The sequence below is a fragment of the Montipora foliosa genome, chromosome 4, assembly GCF_036669935.1.
Source record: "Montipora foliosa isolate CH-2021 chromosome 4, ASM3666993v2, whole genome shotgun sequence".
Lineage (NCBI taxonomy): Eukaryota > Metazoa > Cnidaria > Anthozoa > Scleractinia > Acroporidae > Montipora > Montipora foliosa.
In genome coordinates this window covers 30,641,456-30,655,131 of record NC_090872.1, presented here as the reverse complement: position 1 = coordinate 30,655,131, position 13,676 = coordinate 30,641,456, and the positions used below count along the sequence as shown (strand labels likewise).

The following is a 13,676-nucleotide window of genomic DNA, read 5'->3' as shown; positions in this document are numbered from 1 at the left end:
ACTTAATGAAACAGTGGAACAAAAAACTGAACGGCTGAAGAAAAGAAGACGCAAATTGTTTGGCTTCTCTACTTGTTTGACTGTTACACGAAGTTTCTCTTCTAGTCCAATTTGCCAAATACACTGAAATCAGTTGATTACATTTTTTTTTGCTCTTATACTGTCGATTTCCCTTAAGCTGTAATTAATTGCAAACCATTATTATTTCAATACCATAGTTAATTCAATTAAATATTGCACATTGTTGTGTAGCGGTAATCAACCTGTCATTTGCCACTCAAGCTTGCCCATTTTTTATGCCCTGATTTCAATTCAAAACTATCTACTTAAGCCGCTGTCACACGTTGAAACGTTTGGCTGAAACTTGTGAGCAACGGCGCTGCGAAACAAGTTTCAGCAGGCGTTGCACCGTGTAACATTAAGGTTGAAACTCGTTCGGGAACTTTGAAACTGGTCTCGAAATTTGCCTTAGCCGGTTTCTGCTTTGCTTACGCAGCGAATTATAACAAGCCCGAGCGAGACCAGTTTCACGAAGTGGTGTTACACGGTGAAACTCTTGTTTTTGTCACCACTGCGATTGCTGCGACCGTTACAGAAATAGAAAGCAGTTCTATTTTCTTGAAACTCGTCTCGCAACTGAAGTTCAAAAAATTTTCACCAAACCGATCACACGAGTTTCAGCTAAAAGTTTCAACGTGTAACAGAGGCTTTAGTGCAATTGTTCCATGTCCGACCATGTACGCAGTGCGTACCTATTTTTTAACTTTGCGGAGAGTTAGTCTTCGCTTCCTAATCAGATTTCTGCAATAAAAAATCGGGGTCCCCGAGTTCGTTTTTGAGATGTCAGCGCTTAAACACAAAATATTGGGAGATTTTAGATGGTTCTTTTGTTGCCATGGTAGTTTATTACGTCCTTCTAATTAGGCATTCCCTCCAAATTAGTGAAATATGTTTGAGCCACCTTAAGTTTCTTCAGCAGTCTCTCTTCTACGACTGCTTGGATTCATGGGACTGTTTTCATTTGTGAACGATGTTTTACACTTTTCAGGATACATAATCAAGAAGAACGGACAATTATGCAATCAATATGTTTAATTCTTTTGCTTTCTGTCACACGAACTAATATCACATGCATGAATTTCATTCAAACTCAATAAGCCATCAACTTCTTATTTCCAGCTAAAAAAGCTATTCCACTAACTCTCAAAGCATAATTATTAATATAAATTTCCTTGTGACTCCATGAAGCGTCCTGCAGTGTCCTGTAATGATAAAAAAAAATCAAGAAAAAAAGAGAGAACATATTAAATTAGTTGAAAAGACGAATATATTTTAAATATGCAATACCCAAGTTTAAAACTCTGAAAGCCCGAAACTTTCGCGCTGCATATTAATTTAGCTGCGTACACACGCACTGTACTCTTAAACTGGTGAGTGTTTGACTCCATTATCTCCTCGATCCAACCCTCTCAATATCTTTAAGTTACTAATGGCGGAATTCCAGTTAAAACAAAAAGGTGCCTTTTTGAAATGAAGGCTTTAAACTTGGGCTGCTTAGTGTTTAGTTAACATAGTTTTGAAATCCAAAGAAAAAGAAGATATGATTTTTTGGTCATCATAATAGCACTTAAACGTGGTTGCAATTGTGTGGTACATTAAAAATACGTTTGACTACAACCCGGAATTTTTCTTCAGAGTATCATGCCAGCGTATCAACGCCCTTAAGTACTTTAGTTAATTGTCCTGTTACATAGACAACAGTTTTTCATTTCTTACATTTCTTTTATCTTTATTTATACTATACTTACGAAAAAAGACAAGTAAACACATGAGCAAAAAGCAAAGGCATTCTTATCTGACTCTCAGCCTGGGTATGTTTTTAAAATTTTGGTCGGTAAATTCTCACCTATGAGGCTCTTATACAAGAAAAAGAGTGTGTTATTCATTATTAGAAGTTGAATACGTTCCTCAATAATGTAAAAGGTAAAAAACTGTAAAAAAAAGTGCAAATTGGCGCTAAAGAATAGCAAACTAAATCCATGATTAAATTTAAAAAAATTTATTTACAAACAACTTACCGTTCCTTTCTCATGTTTATTATGCTTCAGCTGAAAATAGAAAATGAAGAGAAAAGTTCACTTAATTGCCGAGTAAAACAGGAAAACCTCGACAGATGACTTATGTCTTTTACGATTTATGTTCAAAGCAATGCCTGTTTTATGTGTCTGTCCTTTAAATGTCTTTATGCACGTGTTGCCGCCATATTTATTTATGGACAAAAGCTGTGCAATAATATATAATGCGATAAATGTGTTACTGAATTTCTTCAGCTAAGGCGTTTACAATTACGAATTAACTCACGGCATAATGTGTCCTTCGGGCTTGTATCCAGGTAGAAATCTCCTTCCTGCTTGGTTTCCTCAGCCCTGTATCCCATGAGAGGACATCCTTCATCACCGCAGCCGTTGCACCACCCGAACGTATACCAAACATAGCTGCTACATGGGTGTGCTTTAAACGGGTTGCTGCAATCCTCCGTCAACGTTTTGATATAGAACTCTGTGGATCTCAGGTGGTTACAGCCCACTGTGAATGTAAGGTCTGTAAAAAAAGCAAAGAAATATTGACACGTATTAAAAGAGATTTCTTAAAACATAAAACTATAAAAGTTAGAGATAACAAGTTAAACCGACGTTTCGGAGTAGACATCACTCCATTATCAAGGTAAAAATGTTCTATGATGCTAAAATTACAGTATTAAAAACGATTGACGCTAAGAATTAACATAATAAGCACGTGCGAAATTGGCTATAAGAATACTTTAGCACGAATGGAATCCGATTGCACATGTAAAAACAAATTTGATTGCTTAGTGTTTGAAATGTTATTTATAAGAACACTTAAGCCTAGCCTCAATGTGCAATCGGATTCCATTCGTGCTAAAGTATTCTTATAGCCAATTTCGCACGTGCTTATTATGTTAATTCTTAGCGTCAATCGTTTTTAATACTGTAATTTTAGCATCATAGAACATTTTTACCTTGATAATGGAGTGATGTCTACTCCGAAACGTCGGTTTAACTTGTTATCTCTAACTTTTATAGTTTTAATATTGACACGGTTTGAATTAAGCGCCATGCATCTTATTAATTAATCAGTGTTTGATTTTAGTTAGTTTCAGACGAATAAGAACTGAGTAAATCAAGTTAATACGTTGGTTTGTTGCAGGTGATTTGATTGTTACGCCATCTCTGCGAAGTGCGATGCTTCAGTCATGGTGACTTGACTGCTTTAAAACAAACCTGGGAAAGACCAATTTTCCCCAAAAAATTCCGTAAGTAAGGTGCCCCTGACGCGAAGGTCCTTTAGAAGGGAACATACATTTTTTTCGTCTGGCAAGTTATGCGGGCCCATTTGTTTCAAAATTTTAATACTGTAATTTTAGCATCATAGAACATTTTTACCTTGATAATGGAGTGATGTCTACTCCGAAACGTCGGTTTAACTTGTTATCTCTAACTTTTATAGTTTTAATATTGACACGGTTTGAATTAAGCGCCATGCATCTTATTAATTAATCAGTGTTTGATTTTAGTTAGTTTCAGACGAATAAGAAATGAGTAAATCAAGTTAATACGTTGGTTTGTTGCAGGTGATTTGATTGTTACGCCATCTCTGCGAAGTGCGATGCTTCAGTCATGGTGACTTGACTGCTTTAAAACAAACCTGGGAAAGACCAATTTTCCCCAAAAAATTCCGTAAGTAAGGTGCCCCTGACGCGAAGGTCCTTTAGAAGGGAACATACATTTTTTTCGTCTGGCAAGTTATGCGGGCCCATTTGTTTCAAAATCATGGCCACGATTAACTATCAACCGAGGTTTCAATTTTGCCCTTTAAAAAGTCCTTCTTTTAAGAAGTGCGCATGTTCAGAAAGGAAAAATTGCACGAAAGCTCCTCAAGTGGATAAAAATCTAAGTGAATTTTGGAACACACCTCATGTTCAACCCGGAGTGCTAGGGAGGGGACTGTTGGTGATATCACCTACACTAGACACCTTCAAATAACGAGACGTGAAATTCACGAGAACATACCCGTGGGGTCACTCGCACAGCCTGGTTGTAGGCTCCCACCATTTGGAAAGAAGTCAGTATGGCCCACGTGGTCTGGAGTTCCTACTACTCCCATGTTTGTATGGACGACGTCAACGTATTTCGCATCAGTCTTATCCAGATGAACTGCATTGTCGCTTCCAGTGAAAAATGGCAAGGCGGGATCTAAACCTTTACGTATTAAAAGAAAAAAGATGAATTTAGGAAGAATTACTGTCGCAAGTTTTTTGAAGTATGTAATAATTTAAGCATTCCTTTTAAGTAACGAATCACTTTTAATATTATCCGTGCTCAGCCATATGATTTTCCGATGCACACAGTACACCAATCCTAATAAATTGGTTCCTACTTTATCTCTAATAATTATGAAAAGATTTTTTTTTTGCTTTAATTAATGGAGGTTTCGCTCCTTTTCTGCACGTTTTCTAAAATATCTCTTTCATTTGGTGCGAATGTTTTCAAAATGTTCATTATTCACAGCGTTATTTTTAAAGCCAGTAGCGTTATCGTAACTGTTCATGTTTTGACACCATGGTGAAAAGGAAGCATACAGGAGGTCCTTTTAGTAAACGCAAGGGTATAATGCATGTCGCAGAAGTGTATACCAATAAACGCCTTAAAAGAACTAACCGGGGTAAATTGATCCACAAATTAATAACGAGAACAGCCTCCTTAGCCGCCTGCTAAAATTGAAAATTATTTAAAGAATCCTACCAGTTATGCGGCCAATGGTCATGCCGTATTTCGTCTGCAGATAACTCCCCGCATATCCGACAACGTGAGCTCCCAGACTGAACCCAATAAGGTAGAAATTGTCAGCCAAATCCTTTGAATTGCCGTTGCGATATATTAAGAACTGTGCAAGCTCGGCCATTTGAGCGCCGACCAGCCGTGTGTTTCCAGAGGACACTCCTAAGTCTTGATTTGCTCCAACACTCCAGTCTGTCATGATGACGTTGAAGTCACCTTTGTCCAGCAAAGCGTCTTTCATTCTAAGCCCCCAGTCGTAGTGTCCAGAGGAAGTTTCTATGAAGTCGAGGTAATTAATATTGTTACTTGGATTCGTAAGTGCGTTCGATAGGAACTATTTGTATGCCGTACAAGCTTGTTCCCACCTGGGACCCATGAAAGTTGGGCCATTCAACGCCAGGTTATTTTAGACTTTTTATTCATTTTAAATAATTAATTTGACTATCTTTTGTTATCTTATTGGGTTTAATTTGTTTTTGTAAAGAAAAGAAATTGTGATTAAAAAGTCTTTGAAGAACCTCAAAAGAGAAAAAACACCGTTTGTAATTATGATGTGGCTTAATTCCAAAAAAAAAAAGGGAAGAGTGATAAACTATCAGCAACTTTAAAACAAAAACTTGAAGTGCAACTGTGATACATACATACATACATACATACATACATACATACATACATACATACATAAACTTTATTCAAGTGTCTATAACTATTTAGCTCTTAGCTAAGAGCTAATTGGAGACACTTAATTAAAATTGATCAATAAAATTAAGATTAAAAGATAAAATTGATAGATACATGTAAAGATTTACAAATTTAAATACAGTTAACGATTAACTGTAAAAATAGTTAATTATTTACAATGCTACTAACATTACTAATTTAGTTAAATTAGATCAAAAATCTATGATCTATGATCTATGATCTATGATCTATGATCTATGATCAAAAATCAATTCTTATTTTCTTTGGAATCAAAAGAACACCTGTTTATTTTAACTGGAATTTTCCTATTTAATGGTTCGCCGTATTACTAACTTGAGAGAGCTAGATCGAGAAGAAGACTACGTCGAAGACTCAGAATTAATATGCGGCACGGGAGTTTTGGGCTTCCAGGCTTTTAAGCTCACGTTTTGCATAAATAATAAGCATTTTAAGCTAGTGAGCCTTAATTTGACGTCACTTTTCCGCGGACCCAACCCTCTGTGGTCCAATCAGTCAGTTTTGGAAGTGAGTAACGGCGTACCGTGAAATCCAAAACTTAGGGACTGTGCAATAATTATCAGGAAGGGGGGGTCCTAAAATGAGCTTCACCAAAGGAAAAAATAGATAGGTCCCCCCCTCCAGCAGCGTCAAGATTAGCTGTGACCCCCCCCCCCCCTCACGTTCTCTCAAAATTATGATGTGCCCCCCCCCCCCCCCTTCATCTCTAACCCGTACCTTTAGATATTGAAAAACTTGAGAACAGATACCAATATCTTTTATCCGACAACCCTGCTTGTGCAGGAAGGTTTCTCCGAGAGGATTACAAGCCAGCTCCCCATGATGACAGCAACATCAGACGTTGCAAACAAGAGGCAAATGATATCCAGGACAAGCTTAATGCTGTCGTAACCAAGTTAGAAAAACACTGAAGACTGGCCTCAGCTGTTTACACAATTTTAATGCTGAACAACGTCATTCAATAAAGTCTCAAGTCGGTTTAAACGTTCTGCATCTTGTAGAAGACCTGGATAGGGTGATGGCTAAATAAATCAAGAAAAAAGAAGGAACAGAAGAAAAAAAGGGAGAAGAAGAGGATTGCTGCCTCAGAAAGCCGTAGAACCCGAACCTGTATAATTTTTCGGTCTTTGGGAGGTGAACCCATTGATGAAAACTATGAAACAGAAGTATGTGGCATTCCTCAGCTAGAAACTGTAGACCTAGAAACCCTCTCGCTGTTTAAATCAAGAACAGAACTGGCATGTCTGCGGGACCTCTTAAATGCCAAATGTTTTATTGGCAAAGCTCACAACGTGGTTTGTGACTTCTGTGCATGAGCGATTGTTTCAATCTATCATATGTTGACATTCTAAATAAGTTAAAGCATGTGTTTATGTTGATGCAATATTTAGACATTATGGATAGTCAGAGGCGTGGCATCTGTCTATTTGGAAAATGTTTATTTATTCATTATTGAATTTGTGAAATTTAATTAAGACCCCCCCTCAACTTACTTGAGAAATCTAATGTAGAGCCCCCCCCTCCTTTCCATTATTTTAACTTAAGGCCCCCCCCTCTGGTTTTAGGGCCCCCCCCTCCTGATAATTATTGCGCAGTCCCTTACACTCAATAGTAAACGGCCTTTGGATAAAGTCAAGGCTCAAAATTTTGCCAGTCAGGTGTTAAGCAAACACACTTTCAAAATGTGAAGGAAAAAGGTAGTGATATTTTTGATCATAGTACAACTTTAATTTGAGGTAAGAAGTACAAATAGGTGCAACCAATCTCTAGCGACACAATTAAGAATGCTGCAATGTACAATTGCTGGTGGACGAACAAAAGGAGCTACATGGAGTTACCTTACGAATTGACACTCGTTTTATTCAGCGGTATAAAGAGAGATATAAGGTGTAATGCTCTCTAATGATGTTGGATGGAGGGAGGTTTCTTCTTTTCTTACCTGTCCAACCATGGCACATGAATATTGTTCTTCGCTTGATGTCATAATGTGAGCTGGCCAGCTTACTTTTGTCACTGTCATCAAGCTCTTCTCTGTCGTTGGGGTTTCTGTTCTCTCTTGTATACAGATAAAATTTCGTGCCTATATCCTCTGGACTTTGGGGAAGTTTCATCAGTATGTTGTGAAATGGTGGTAGGTGGCTGAAACAGCCGTACTTGCCATAGCAGACTTGTGGGAGTCCTTTACAGTTGCAAACAGGAAGAGAAATTTCAAAGTACATCAGTAAAATTCAAATCAAGTTGAACTTGTTTATACCTAATGTCTCTAAACGTCCATTCTTTTACCAAAGAGAATAACTAATGGCAAATAGGAAGATTGTCAGGCCATGATATCAACATTTTCTCACATGTTACAAAGTACAATATTCTTATGAGGTATACTACACAAAAATCATGTCATATTTTAATTCTCCTTTGTAGTCCACTTAAGACCCTTCCTCAACCAAAAAAGGTATTTTCGGTGGACAGTTGGTGTATAATTTGTTTGATAATATATATTTTCCACGGTAAAATGTGCTTCGAAAACGGGAACTGGCGTCATGCCTCTCGAGATGGGTTATCTTGATTTTCACCTGAGGTTCCTAGTCTAATCGCGTGCCCGTGCGCAATCAGATTCCGGAGTCGTTTTGTTTGAGTCGTTGATGTAGTTACATACAAGGAGAAGGAAACATAAAGACATTCCATGACGTTATATGTGTTATTCCCTTCAAAAGTAAAAATATAATTGAAACACCTGTTACTTACCAATTCCAAATGAAACTCCCATTGAAAATAAACTTCCAAAAATAGCTAACATCAGCACAGATGCCGTCTTCATTTTGTCTTTATTATGAACCTGGAAATGTTTTGAATACGCATGCTCATATAAGTTCAAATCTCATGACTTTTCGCGGAAAAACAAACTAACGTCTCTTTGCTTTTGAACCAACCGAGATCAAGGAATCTCTTTTCAAGTGCGTTTAACCTTCGAAATATTCCATAGCTCTTTTGTGGGCCCCTGGAAGGGTACAACCTCCTATCCTCTTGTTGATACACACCTCAAAAATGATACAAACCCCTTCTCTGAAAATTCTTCCTTCACCTAATGATCACTGCACCAATGATACCGACGCTCTAACCAACTGAGCTATGAATAGGCCTTGGTGGATTGTGCTCAGGGAAGTGGAATATTATGCGGCTAGCAGTGCTCGAAATTTTGGCAAATTATGCCAGAATTCCCAAATTATGCTCATGATTTCCGAAATTATGCTCACAAAATGACGTAGATTCTGTACATATAGGCGCGCAATAACCACACCAAATGTTGGAGTCGTATGGCATTTGTGCTAGTTTACACAATCCCCACGTGAAGCCGGATGGGAAACCAGAGTACACGACTCCTCCAAAAGGTTAACCGCGCACGCAGAAAGAGGCCTAGTAACTAAGCACGTCAGAACAAAGTCAATACACCTTATTCCAAAGTGGCCGCTGATTTATGGGGATACAAATTGGTCCTTATTGCCTCGTTCAAGATAAATATTCTTTTGAATTTTAAACTTAAGAACGAGGCATCAAGGGCTTATTTGAATAAAAACAAAAGAATAGTTAAATGGCGGCCATTTTGGAATAAGGTATATACTACTATTGGCGTAGCTAAAATATTTATTGCTCAAACATACTACCTTAATTTAATTTATTTGTGTAGAAAATACACCATATTTACTAAATTTTATGAATTTATGCTCCAAAAAGTGCTAAAATTTGCTAATTATGCCGTGGCAGTGCCAGTTTAAACGTTTTTCTCCAATTATGCCAAAAATTATGCTAGAACAATCCATAATTGCGTCCATAACTGCGAGGATCATAGCTTTACTTGATCTTTTTTTTTTTTTTTTTGTTTTCTTAAAACTTCCTTAAAAATAAATAAATCACAAGGCTCTAAGATAAAATGCATCTATAAGGTGGATAAGGAAGAAAGCAAGAAAAAGTAGAACAGTGTTAGAAATCATGCATTAGAAATCATGCAAAGATTTTTTTTTCCATTGCTCTTTTTTTTCCTGAAGGGCAGTTATCTGCGTGAAAAAAAAACCTTGTTCTTGGTAAGGTCGGTTAAGGTCATCCAGTGCGGTGAGCTCCTCTGATCCACTCAATTTCAAAACAAGACCTTTCAGTTACTCTTCGTCATTTTTCCCTTCAGAGTTAACATGCACACATGCAGGGCTAGAATACTACGCATTACGTATTGCACATGCAATTAGGTGTGGAAATATAGTTTCGATATAAGGGAAAAGAAAATTCACTATTAACACCCACCACATACAGGCTCCAAAATAGACGAATACTTACCACCTTGCTTGACTTGGTTAACTTCCTTTTGGTTTCGATGATCTTTCTTCTTCAAGGGCAAGAAAGAATATGTAGAGAACTAAACAGAGGGGTTACTTATATGCAACATGTGCGATTGAAATGTCAAACTGTCAGTCATCGTCCATTAGTGGTTGGAATGTGAAAGAAGAAGGCAGAGCGCCAAACAACAAAAGAGAACTGAGAAATGTTTGTTCTATCACATTTTTTCAATGGTGAAGTACTGCTATAGTTGAGCAAAGTAACGGTTCCACTCTACTCGGTTGTGTATATAACTCACTGGACTGCTTATTTTTTGTCCTGAAAAAATAAATCACAAAAAAATAAGAACGTTAAGCGGCCTCAGCCCCAATAGTTAGACCTTCTTATAAAAAAAATAGTAGCTTCTTTAATGTTGCTAAAGTTATTCACAAAAGAATTTAATACAATGACACAAAACAAATGATAACTTGGTAATAGATTTTGTTTGGTTCGAAAATTAATTATAAGTGTTAAACGTTCGTTAATTTTAACACTTAATTTCATTTCTGACGCACACACAAAAAAAGGAAAATAACTGTGTTATAATTAAAATGTTCCTACTGCGTTTTACTCATAGGAACGCAATGGTTGCGATGGAATTTTAGCACGAGAGGGAGCGAATATGCTTTGAGGTGTAACATACAAAATATCGAATAAGTGAAATTCCTGGACAGCTTAACAGTTAAAACCTTGAGGGCATAAAAAAAATTACAAGAATGAAATTAGTTACTATATTGGTTTACACTGTTTTGTTTGTTTGTTTTTTTTTTTAATGAAATCGGCACATTTTTAAGACTGAGGCTGAACGTTTTTATATTCTTTTGTAATTTGGGCTTGAAAACGTTGTTACTCAGGTTCTAATTACCCTTTTCTTCTTTTTCTATATGGCCAGTGCATCATGCAATAAGAAAACCATGCACATTATTATTGTTGTTTAAAAACGTCCCAAAGTATCTTAGGTAATTGTCCTATCAGACTACAGTTTTACATTTCTGTTGGTCCATATACTGAGACAGCCTGGGTATGTTCCTAAAATATTGCCGTGAACGCGTTCAGAAAGGTTCTTATAAAAAAGTAATGTATTTCCGCTGAGTTAAAATCATAGCAACATATTGGTTGAATTATTCAATGAGAAGGAGAGAAACTGCTTGGTAAGAAAACAAGAGAAATTTCTGGTTCGAGATCTGATGGATTGCTCGTTGTGGCTCAAGCGATGTGATGAAGAGTTCGCAAACTTTACTATCAAAATAGTATCGCAAACGTCTCAAGGATTTTGTCTGCAAGGACAAAATGCGCTTTAGCAAGAGTAACAAATAACAAAAATATAAGAATTTAACAAAGAGACTGAATAAACGAAAGCAAAGAATTTTGTCAGCTAGGACAAAATATACATTTGCAATAATCGCAAAGTCCCCGCTGGAAGAATACCAAATTTATCAAAGGGAAAGACCGCAAAAGCCTTTTTGCATTTACAAAGACATTAGTCTTTTCAAAGCCACTAACGTATTTGTCTTTTGGCTTTCCGAATTCGGAAAGACTTCAGTGTCAGTGTATACTTTGTTCTTAAGGACAAAATCATTGCAACGGATATTTGCGGTTCTCATCCCTTTTTCTCTTCTTAATTAGTTTTAAAAGACCACACTTTGTTCATAAAACTGCCTAAATCCTTGCGACTTTTGTGATATTTGTTATATTTGCAGTTTGGACTCCTCTGCCTTTTATTCTCTTTCATTGTTAAATTTGTTATTCTTGCGACATTTGGAATTATTGCAAACGCACATTTTATCCTTGCAAACATAATCCTAGTAACTTCTGCACTATTTCTTTGCTAGCGCTTTAAAACACTCCTCGATGAGCTCAACAAAGTGAGAACTTGGTGCTGTCTTAACACAAGAGCGAAATTAACACCCTCTACAATGTTTACTGTCCGACACTATAGGCTTCTGGCCATCTTTATTAACTAAAAGTCGAAAATGAAAATTTTGAGAAAAAGAAGACAGGAGAACAGTTTCACTAATGATTTGTGCAAATATCTTATTCATATATTGAGTGATAAAGAAGAAAAGAAGAAACGAGAAAAAGGTATCAAAAGTGTTTTTGCCCTAAGCGCTCCGAGAAACGACTGAAATTAGAAGTAAATTTGCGCTTATTTCTTCAAGCTAATCAACGCTGAAGAGTAAAATATCAAAGCCAGTCCTCAAGAAATCAAGTAAAGAGTAAACAAAATGGCAAGAGTCATTCAGAATCAAGAGGATAGAGAGACATAGGGCCGTTTATACTAGAGAAAATAAGCCGCCGCTTACTCTGGTCGCGGCGTACATAATACATAATACGCGAAAGGAACTATTTATACGAGTATAAACTCCCAGGCCAAGAGAAAGCCGTGAACGTAGATTTTGTACCATTTATACGGGGTGTTCGCGTCTTATGTAAGCCGCGGCCAGAGTATTAATCTGTGGCTTATTTTCTCTCGTATAAACGGCCCTAATTGCTAAGACATTAACACAACCAACCACCCGTCCCGTTAAAAAAAACCCGTTTCCTTTTTCATTGATAAGAAATGATCAGTGTTTATACTACTTTTATAATGTAGTATCCTATCGTGTATTCCGGCAGCTATTTTATGTTCTCTTTTTCTTTCATTTTGCTGTATCCATGTCCTACATGGCTGCTGAGAAACGTTTCCATCAGTCCGGCAGTGCAATCGATTATAGGGTATAAATATATGTCTAAAGTGTGAAACTTGACTTTTGCAAAACAGTCCTCCATACATAGGAGTGCAGCGAAGTATATATGAAAGAAAAATATAAATATTTGTAAATATATGTATATAGCCTGCTTAATATATATATTATATATTAACTTCGGTCTAGTGGTTAAAAACAACACAAAAATCCTGGATCCATCCGATCTAATACCAGTGATAAATATTCTTTTCTTTTCTTTTCTTTTCTTTTCTTTTCTTTTCTTTTCTTTTCTTTTCTTTTCTTTTCTTTTCTTTTCTTTTCTTTTCAAGCTGTTTGGGCCCTTTTCATTGAATAATTCATTCGCAACCAATCCGTTGCTATGATTTTAACTTAGCGGAAATAGGCCAGCGCTAATTTCATGCTTATAACATTTTCTTTATTGATATTAATGTTCTCATACGCTTAAGGTTTTTGCTTTTAAGCCGTCCAGAAATGTCACTCATTTAATACTCTGTGTGCTTTTATTTGTATACACCTCAAAGCATATTCGGTTCCTCTCGTGCTAAAATTCCATCGCAACCACTGCGTTGCTGTGAGTAAAATTCGGCGGAAACATGTCAATTATAACACTTATTTTCCTTTCTTTGCGGATGCGCCAGAAGTAATAAAATCGAACATTTTTACTTTTTTGAGCCCTTATTCACTCACTCGCATTATTCTAAGTTTTACTTAAAGCTCGATTTTCCGAATTTTCGTGCTGTAATATCTACTCACCAGGCATAAATTAACGAAGTTTTAACAGTTAGTTCCTGGCCTAAACAAAAGTAAGCGATAAGAAGTCACCACGTTTCGACCTCTCCGCGGAGGTCTCAGGTGTGAATAAAACTACAAGATTAGCATGAACATCTTACTAACAGTTCAAATGTTCACATAGGTAGAAAAATAGATATTTTATCAAATTTTAGCGTTCCGGACATTCTTGCCTATTTTATGGACGTTTTAATTGTTAGTATTATATTCATGTTAATACTGTAGTTTTATTCATGCG

General features: G+C 36.6%; 2 protein-coding genes across 2 annotated transcripts in view; one reads left to right on the top strand and one right to left on the bottom strand.

Annotated features, from left to right (window-relative positions):
* Positions 1-13,676, top strand: part of LOC138000603 (pancreatic lipase-related protein 2-like) — an 88,071-nt gene that overhangs the window by 15,475 nt on the left and 58,920 nt on the right. The gene's annotated exons all lie outside the window — the stretch shown is intronic.
* LOC138001197 (pancreatic lipase-related protein 2-like) lies at positions 1,087-9,943 on the bottom strand. The gene is made up of 8 exons (XM_068847849.1): positions 9,903-9,943; positions 8,322-8,412; positions 7,519-7,758; positions 4,824-5,135; positions 4,092-4,280; positions 2,362-2,601; positions 2,079-2,108; positions 1,087-1,262 (listed from the first exon to the last, which is right to left on the bottom strand). Exons 2-7 carry the CDS (start codon positions 8,392-8,394, stop codon positions 2,098-2,100), a joined length of 1,065 nt encoding a protein of 354 aa, XP_068703950.1. The 5' UTR covers positions 8,395-8,412; positions 9,903-9,943; the 3' UTR covers positions 1,087-1,262; positions 2,079-2,097.